Raw genomic sequence first — 9,636 nt, forward strand, 5'->3', positions numbered from 1 at the left:
AAGGACAGAAGGAAGAAAAAAGAAAAGAAAGGTTAAAAGTACGAAATAAAAGCCGAAAGAAGGAAATATATACCAGATAATACGAAATAAAAAATGAATATGATATTCAACAAAGAGTACGAAATACAAGCAGGAATAGGAAATAAAAGAAGGATTAGGAAATAAAAAGAATAGGAAATAAATGAAGGAAGAGGAAATAAAAGAAGGAATAGGAAGTAAAAGAAGGAACAGGAGGTAAAAGAAGGAATAGGAAACAAAAGAAGGAATAGGAAATAAAAGAAAGAATAGGAAATAACAGACGGAGCAGGAAATAAAAGAAGGAATAGGAATTCAAAGATGGAAAACTAGTTAAATAACACAAAATAAAGGGAAGAATTAAAAACAAAAGGAAGAATATGAAATGATAGAGGTAATGGAAAATAAAAGAAGGAATAGGGAATAAAAGGAGGAACTGGATCGCTATTAAGGTATATGCCCAGTTACACAAATTCCCAGGCAGCTCCACCTTACTTCATCTCGCCACCTACTTCTGTTGTACCTTGTGATGATGTAACACAGTGGAAAAGGAAAGAAAAACAATAGAAAAGGAGTAAGTAAGTATGAACAAAGTAAGAAAAAGTACAGGGTAGATGAAAGGAACGGGTTGATATTTTGATAAGAATATTGATAAATGTATGTGTGCTGGTGATAGAAGTAAAATGAAAAAAAAAAAAAAAATGAAAGGTTGAATAAAAAATATGAGAGAATTAAAATGAAGAAACAAAAAGGAAAGAGATACACTGAATAACAAAATCAAAGAGAGAAAAAAAATGAAAGTAAAAAAGGAAAAAGAAAGACAGAGATGTGGCACGAAAATTACAGTAAGAGGAAGCACGTCATTCACGTGGTTAGGCTTCAGCTCGGTGCACCTGTTGTAGAGTTCCAGGCCACCCCACATCAATTCACCTCGCCTCCTACCTCTTTTGTAGCTGGTGATGCTGTAATAAAGATGTAGACTGATCATATGTCGCTAATGATGCTGCTGGTGATAGTGATAACGATAATGGTGTTGGTGGTGATGATGGTAATGATCTATGTTAGTCTCAATGGTAATGACAATTCTATTGATAATGATGATGGTGACACTGCTGCTGCTGATGATGATAATGATGACGATGATGATGATGATGACTTTAGTGGTTGTGGTAGTAATGATGGTGATGGTACTGACAACTGTGTGAACAATGATGATAGTGACAGTACTAAGGTTACGGTGATGATGATGATGTCGTAGGATAATAGTGATATTGACAATCTTACCTCATCTCTCTTCCTATCTCTTGTTACCTGCTATGTTGTACTAATGAAAGGAGAAAGAAGGACAGAGAGAAACAGGGCACAAAAAAGAAAAGGAAAAATAAATAAATAAGGATAATGAATGACAAAATGAAGGCAGAAAGTTGAGAAAAAAGAACAAAAGGAGGAACACAGTGAAACGGGTGAAAGATCGAACTCCGTACACCTGTAGTAGAGACCCAGGCCGCTCCACCATACTTCGTCTCGCCTCCTACCACTCTTGTACTTTGTGATGCTGTAACATTGTGAAGAAACAAGGAAAAACTACGAAAAAACAAAGTAGAATGAAAGAGGAAGACAGAATAGAAAGGGATCCAGGAAGAAGCAATGAGAGGAAAAGGAAATACAGAAAAGGGGACAGGAAGCAGCTTGAGAATAGAGCTCATTATAAACACAGCAGTCCCAGGCCGCTCCACATTACCCCATCTTATCTCCTACCTCTGTTATAATTGTAATGCCCTATTAAAGTATATTCAACTATGTAGGTGATGCTGAAAGAGAGAGAGAGAGAGAGAGAGAGAGAGAGAGAGAGAGAAGAGAGAGAGAGAGGAGAACAAAAGAAATGGTAAAATGGGAAAAACATCGGGAAAGAAAAAAAAAACTGAGAAACTGGCAATGATGAAGCCGATGATGATGACTATGAAAGTAGTGGTAGTGATGATTATGGTGATGTTTATACAGCAGATTAGTAGTGATAATAATAACTTTACTTCATCCTGTCTACTACGTCTTTTGTAGCTTGTGATGCTGTTAAATTAAGCGGGAGAGAGAGAGAGAGAGAGAGAGAGAGAGAGAGAGAGGATGAGAAAACGAAAGGTGGAAAAAAAAAAAACAAGAAACGGTGCCAAAACCCAGAAAACACGTTCTCGGCTGTCATTTTAGTGCTGACATTTAAACACAACAGGATATCGAGTCAAAGATGCCACATATCAAATTTGGAATAAATCGGGTGCAAATTGACAATTTTATGCTCATTTGAAATATTAGGCCCGGCCCACCTGCCAATGACCCCCCTATCGCTAACTGTGGGATGACCCCCCATGATGTAATGAGGCATGTTATTGGATGCAGATCTGAAAAATGCACCTTTTGCTTTTGGTTTCATGTCAATGTAACGAATTTGAAAGCAGTTATGGCGAAAAAACTATTTTTACCCATCCCCGTTTTTTACATTTTGTGGGGCCTACAGCTTGGGTCTTGGCCCAATTTGGCCCCAAATTTAATCAGGTGATCAGCAGGTCATAGCCCATCATCCCTGTAATTTTAGTCAAAATCGCACCAGTGGTTCTCGCGTAAAGGTGTTAACAGGGAGACAGACAGACAGTGAGACAGACAGACAGACAGACAGACAGACAAACAGACGAACAAACAAGCAGACAAACCGAGTGAAAACAATACCCGCCCACGAGCCCCTCCGGGTTGGGGACGGATAATTGCAAAGCAAAAAATATTGTGACAACTAGGAAAAAGTGATAAACTGAGAGGGAAAGGAAGAAAACGAATAAGGAAAAATAAAGGCAAACAAAAAAATGATGGAAAGGCAAAGGTAAAGAAAATGAGGAAGAAGAAGTAAATGGGAAAGATAAAAGAAAAGGAGATTCAAGAATTAGTTGGGTCGATCTCGGTACACCTGTAGTAGAGTCCCAGGCCGCCCCACCTTACCCATCTTGTCTCCTACCTGTCTTGTAGCTTGTGATGCTGTAATATAGTTATGGGTTTGATCAAATGTACCTAATGGGCAACGGCGAAAGGAGACTGAGAACGAGTATGAGAAAAGTGACAAAGGAAAAGAAAGAAATGAGGAAAGAACATGAAAAAAGAGAGAAATGAAAACAAAAATACAATAGAAAGAAGATGAGAGACATAAAGAAAAGTATCCGATTAAATACTAACGAAAAAAAAAAAAAAAGGAAAAGTAACCGGGACATTATTGTGGCTTTTGTCTCATGTAGTTGGTGATGATGATGACGAGGAGGAGGAGGAGGAGGAGGAAAAATAAACGTGACATTATTGAGCTTTTATCTCATGTATTTGGTATGATGATGATGATGATGATGATGATGATGATAAGTCTCAGTGATGATAATGGTTGTATGTAAATTACTTTTCATGATAAGGAAACTCAAAACGAAAACAACCACGTGTAATGCCTTTTACTTACCTTATATATCACTCCTTCGTCTCTTTGGCCCCTTCGTTGTCATCTGCACGCCTTCTCGAAGTCACACAGCCCTTGATATGTCCTACTGTTTTTTTCTTCTTCACTTTACACACGCGAAAGAAACAGATAAAAAACAGGCATTCAAGGCCACCACACTCCAAGAGCAGAGTCTGTCGCTATCCGGGAAACAGCAGCTCATAGTCGGGAAGTGTCCCCCGATGAGGTTGCTAGTATTTGTTCATCTGATTTAAATAAAGACTAAAACACACAGCCACCACCCTTCCTGCCTTTCAACTAACAATTCCATCTGCATTATTGTATCATTAGCATGATAGGTATTTGTATTATCTGTATATATGTAACTATTTTGTAATAATGGATAATGTAAGTCACACCAAATGTTTTCTTCTATTGCGCATCTCAAGCGTAATTTGTTTGGAGTCAGCTGACTTGACGGGTGTTTTCGATGTATACCGCTCAGTTGCAGCTGGTTGTTGGTGGACGCTGGGTATTTACTTGTTGTTGGAGCCACATTATAAGGGTAGGTACAAGTTGTATAGGATTGTGGAGTTGCGAATACTTAGGTCATGAGGAAATAATAGTGGTATACTGTACATAAAGCAACGTAATTGTATCCACCCCTGTCGGGTTTGTTTGATGGTGGATTGGAATGTTTACTATCTGCGGCTTTCAGCCGGTGCAGGAACTGTGTGCAGAAGTGGTAGCCTAAGGTGATGATGACAGGATGCTCACCTACTGGGAATCGAGGCTCGTGATGGTGTGGCCATTGAAGTGAGTGTAAATAATATTACTTTGTGTTGTATATAGCGGTGAGGCATGTTGTGCCTAGGGTGAATATTTGGGCTTTGGTAAATATATTTTCATTTCCTTGCTTTATTATTGTATGCAATTGTGAATTATTATGGATATGATTGTTATGGAATTATTGTGCAGGCATATCTATTATTCATATTTGTTTACTGATGTGATTAGGCTTATAGACTACTCACTGTGTTACTTTTGATTACCACTGAGGACTGGACCTATACTACATTTGCACTACATAGATTTATTGCATTGATTTATTGTGGCCCAGTGAATTTGCCTTAGATTGTGTACATAGGAATTTTATAACATTATTGAGACTCTGTCCTCTGTTTTATTACAATTCATGTTCCCATTGTTTTATTGGATTATTGTATTGCAGGTTGAAACTTCTTCTGGAATAAATAGCTGTTATGACTTGTGGCCCATCCTTGATTTTCCCAGTACATTTCAACTTCAACCACCATGGGGTGCAAGAGGAATATGATGCCTTGAAGAGACAGAGGGGCACCACCAAAGGAAAATTCACCAGGAAGGTAACATTGTGTGAGGAAGGATTGGATAGAGGTGATCATTTAACAGTGTTAAAGAGGAACTGTGATGAAGTGTTGGAAGCATTCAAATGCTTGGAGAGTAAAAGTGATGAACTGCTAACTTTCATATGTGACAATAATCTAAATGACAATGTGGAACAGGAAGCCCAGAAATACATTTTAGACTGTGAAAGAGTTAAGAATGATTTATGTGCAAAAATAGGTAAAATTGAGAATGACCAGAAAGCCATGGATAAACCTAAAGTTAAAGTAAAGAAATTTGAGCCACCTAAGTTTGAAGGTAATCTGAGAGACTACCCTACCTTTAAAGAGGATTATAAGAATCTTGTCAAAAGTATGTATGGTACTGATCCATATGCTCTTAAAATGTGTCTTGGTGGTGAAGCACTACAGGCAGTAAAGGGCTCTGAGGGTAACTATGAGGAAATGTTTCAGCGACTGGATGATAAATTTGGAAATTCAAGAAAGATTGTGGATTTAGTGATTAGTGATCTCAAGTCTTTAAAGAAGATTACTGATGGTGACACCAAAGGATTCATTAAAATGGTAGACCAGGTTGAGCAGTGTTGGTTAGATCTGAAAAAGGTAAATCTATCGGATGAACTTAACACAGCCAACGTTGTCAGTCACATTGAAAAGGTTTTACCTTCTCTTCAAAAGAGAGAATGGGTCATTAAAGCAGAAGAAGTGTCAGTCACTAGCAAGTTGTTTCCAGAGATGTTGAAGTTCCTGCAGAAGGAGAGGAAAGTTTTGGAGTACATGAATTCTAGCATTAGAAATAGTAGTGGTGATAATAAGGTAACACAAGCAGTACATAATGTTAACAGTACATTTGATAATAACACTGATTCAGACCTGGTAAAGTTGGTGAAGAAGATGGGTGAAGAGCAGCAGGTCAAGAATAAAGAATTTGAATCATGTATTGTAAGCTTAACTGAGATGGTAAAAGGTGCTAACCATAAGGCAGAGAGCAGGGGTGGAGGGTGCTTGTTACACAACTCAACGGGTCATGAGATTACAGACTGTTATAAGTTCAAAGGTCTTAGTAGCAAAGATAGACTTGAGATGATGAAGAATAATGGCATATGCTTTAGGTGCTTGAAGGGATATCATCCAGCTCGTAGCTGCAAAGTGGGTAAATTGTGTGATGTGGTGATTGTAGGACAAGGGTTGTGTAATCGTAATCATCATCCACTTTTGCACCCTGATAAGATGGAAGGTACTCTTCATAATGTAGTATCAGAGAAGACATTTACAACTTTGTTGAATATCAGTGCATTAAATAGCGGAAACCAACCTGTTACTGTATTATGGGATTCAGGATCTGATATTTCGTTGATAACTCATAGCATGGCAAAGAAACTGGGATTGAAAGGGAAGAATGTCAATCTTTCTATGATTAAAGTAGGTAATACCATTGAACATCAATCTAGTAAAGAATATTGTGTGCCTTTAACTGACAAAACTGGTAGGGTTTGGAATGTGGATGCTGTTGGTATCAATGAGATATCAGCCAGAATCAAGAAGGTTGATCTATCAAAAATGCCTGAACTTTTTGTGGGAATATCAAGATCCAAGGTAAATCGCCCACATGGTGAAATTGATATGCTCATGGGTGCCAATTATAGTGAATTGTTACCAAGAGTTGTTCAAACAAATAAGAGTCTACAGTTGTTAGAAAATCAGTTTGGGCTCAGTATCCGAGGTAGATATGATGAAAATACAGGTCAAGTCAACGCTAACAACCATTTACTCGTAAGAACGCATAAACTGTCAAGCTTTGCAAGTCTGAATGAAATCAGCATTGAGTCTGCTGATAATCTAAAGAGTACGTTGGATAAATTTTTTGCCATAGAGGAAATTGGAATAAAGTGTGATCCACAATGTATCAAGTGTATGTGTAGAGGTTGTCCTGGACCAAACTGCATAAGTTTGAGAGAAGAAAAGGAACTAGCGTTAATTGAGGAAGGATTGGTGTACAATGAAGAGCAGAAATGCTGGAGAGCTAGTTATCCATGGATAAAGGACCCAAATAATCTGAAAAATAACCTCAAAGTAGCAATTGCCAGATTAAGAACAACAGAGATCAGATTAAAGAAACTCGGCATCGAATATGCAAATAAATATCAAAGTGAAATTGAAGATATGGTTAGTAGGGCAGTAGCGAGGAAACTAAGTAAGGAAGAGGTTAGAGACTACGAGGGTCCAGTTCATTATGTTCCCCATCATGAGGTGTTGAAGCCAGAATCTAGTTCAACCCCCCTGCGCATCGTTTTCAACTCCTCTGCATCTTATATGGGCCAGAAGCTGAATGACTTTTGGGCTAAGGGGCCCGACATTTTGAATAATTTGCTTGGAGTGTTATTTAGATTTAGACAAGATACGGTAGCTATAGCAGGTGACATATCGAAGATGTATCATACTGTCAGACTCAGCACACTAGATGAACACACTCATAGATTTGTGTGGAGGGACTTGGATAGCAATAGACCACCTGATCATTATGTACTCACCACAGTCACTTTTGGAGATAGGCCTAGTGGTACTAAAGCTACATTGGCTTTGAGACACACGGTAGAAAGGTTTGGTGGGGAGGTTCCAGAAGTGCAAGACATGATTATCAATAATGCTTATGTGGATGATATACTGTATTCTACTGACTGTGTTGAGAAAGCCTTCAATTTGATACAGAATGCGGAGGAGATACTTACTTTGGGAAGTTTTCGGGTGAAGCATTGGATAGTCAGTGGGCATTATGAAAATTGTAATGTCAATGTGATAGACTCTGATTGTGAGAAGATTTTAGGTCTAAAATGGAACCCTAAGGAGGACAATTTTTCCTTCACAGTAAATGTTAATTTCTCACCAAGAGTGAGAAAGATAAGAAGTGGTCCAAATTTAGAGTGCTGTGAGATTGAAGCCAAATTTCCAGAGGTTTTAACACGCAGAATGATATTGAGTCAGATTGCTTCACTCTATGATCCACTGGGGTTTACTGTACCAGTTGTACTGAAAGCTAAAGTTTTGATGAGGTCCATGATTACCAAAGGTAATTCAAATGATAGAGGAATAAAATGGGATGATCCACTTGATGCTTCTGTGGTGAATGAATGGAAAAAGTTCTTTAAAGAGTTGTATGCATTAGAAGACTTGACTTTCAGAAGACCCTTGAAACCATCTAATGCCTTTGGTAAGCCCATCCTAATCATATTTTCTGATGGTAGCATGCAGGCATATGGGGCATGTGCATATGTAAGGTGGCAGATTGGTAAAGATAAGTTTGATGCAAATCTGATTGTGGCCAAAAATAAGATTGCACCGGTAAAACAGTTGTCTATTCCTCGCTTGGAGCTTTGTGGTGCTCTTATGGCAGCTAGGTTGAGAGAGTCTATAATGAAGGAGTTTAAATGGGAGTTTGAATCAGTGTATCACATTGTTGATTCATCAATTGTAAGATCACAAATTCAAAAGGAGTCTCACGGGTTTAACACTTTTGTTGCAGTACGTATAGCAGAGATACAAGTCAAAACAGATTCAAGCGAATGGTGGTGGGTTGATACAGTTCAGAATGTTGCAGACTTAACTTCCAAACCATGTCATCCAGAGAAGATTGGGAAAGACTCTGCCTGGCAAAATGGACCTAATTTTCTGACTTTACCAATTTCAGAATGGCCTATTAGACAAATATGTGAAGATGAACTAACAGATAGAATCAGTATTACCATGACTGTTGCTAAAGTGAACCAGGACATTATTGATTTGGGAGTAATTGATGTTGATAAATTTAGTGGTTATTATAGATTACTGAGAGTTACATGTAGGATAATGGCTGTGTTCAAGTGCAAATCCTTCAAGGGTATTTTGAAAGAACCCACTGTCAAAGATGTTGCAGAAGCAGAATTAATGTGGGTTAGAGAGATGCAGAAAAACATGATGGATTGGGAAGTGAGATTCAAAAGATTGGGTCCCACACTTGAAAATGGGATAATTGTAGTAGGACAAAGAATATCGAAGTGGTTGAAAGAGAATTGGAATCAAGAATACTACATGTTGATACCAGCCAACCACCCAGTAACAAGACTGTATATATTATGTTTACACAATGTGGATCATGCAGGTGTAGAGACTACCTTGGCAAAGCTGCAGAGAAGATTTTGGGTTCCTGGGGCCCGGAAGATAATAAAGACAATCAAAAATAGATGTGTAGTATGTAGGAAGTTAACAAAGAAAATAGAAGACCAATGTATGGGTCAAGTGAGGACAGAAAGATTGAAGCCTGCTCCACCTTTTTACCACACAGCAGTGGATTTGTTTGGGCCATTGACAATAAGGGACACGGTCAAGAAGAGAACTCATGGTAAAGCATTTGGAGTTATATTTAATTGTTTGGTGACTAGGGCAGTTTATTTGGATTTGGCAGAGGGATACAGTACCGATGATTTCTTGACCACATTTCAGAGATTCACTGCTATCAGGGGTGCCCCTAAGTTCATATATTCGGATAAGGGGACTCAACTGATATCAGCTAGCAAGAAAATAGAAAGTATTGGTGAGAAGGAGGGGGTAACATGGACTTTTAACATTCCTAGTGATGCACCTTGGTATAATGGTGCAAGTGAAGCTCTGATCAAGTCTGTCAAAAGGAGCCTGTGTATTACTATTGGAGATTCTGTATTAAATTTTGGGGAATTACAGACTGCTTTATTTGCTATTGCCAATTTGTTAAACGAGCGACCAATTGGTACAAAACCTGGGTTTAGT

The 9,636-nt window shown here is 38.3% G+C and overlaps 1 protein-coding gene across 1 annotated transcript; it reads left to right on the forward strand.

The window, feature by feature from the left end:
* Window positions 1–4,734: 4,734 nt before the first annotated feature.
* LOC145404939 (uncharacterized) lies at window positions 4,735–9,074 on the forward strand. Its single transcript, XM_080276444.1, has 2 exons — window positions 4,735–8,780; window positions 8,993–9,074. The coding sequence occupies exons 1-2, from the start codon at window positions 4,735–4,737 to the stop codon at window positions 9,072–9,074; spliced, it is 4,128 nt and encodes a 1,375-aa protein (XP_080132570.1).
* Window positions 9,075–9,636: the final 562 nt, after the last annotated feature.

The sequence above is a fragment of the Coenobita brevimanus genome, chromosome 65 (assembly GCF_032717465.1).
Source record: "Coenobita brevimanus isolate Jiangsu-jjx chromosome 65, ASM3271746v2, whole genome shotgun sequence".
In the NCBI taxonomy this organism is placed as follows: domain Eukaryota; kingdom Metazoa; phylum Arthropoda; class Malacostraca; order Decapoda; family Coenobitidae; genus Coenobita; species Coenobita brevimanus.

Excerpts from the sequence above, each read along its gene's own strand:
- LOC145404939 (XM_080276444.1), top strand. The coding sequence starts at position 4,735 with ATGACTTGTGGCCCATCCTTGATTTTCCCAGTACATTTCAACTTCAAC. Across the intron at positions 8,781-8,992 it reads GTTGCAGAAGCAGAATTAAT|GTGTAGAGACTACCTTGGCA; the intron begins GTGGGTTAGAGA and ends TGGATCATGCAG.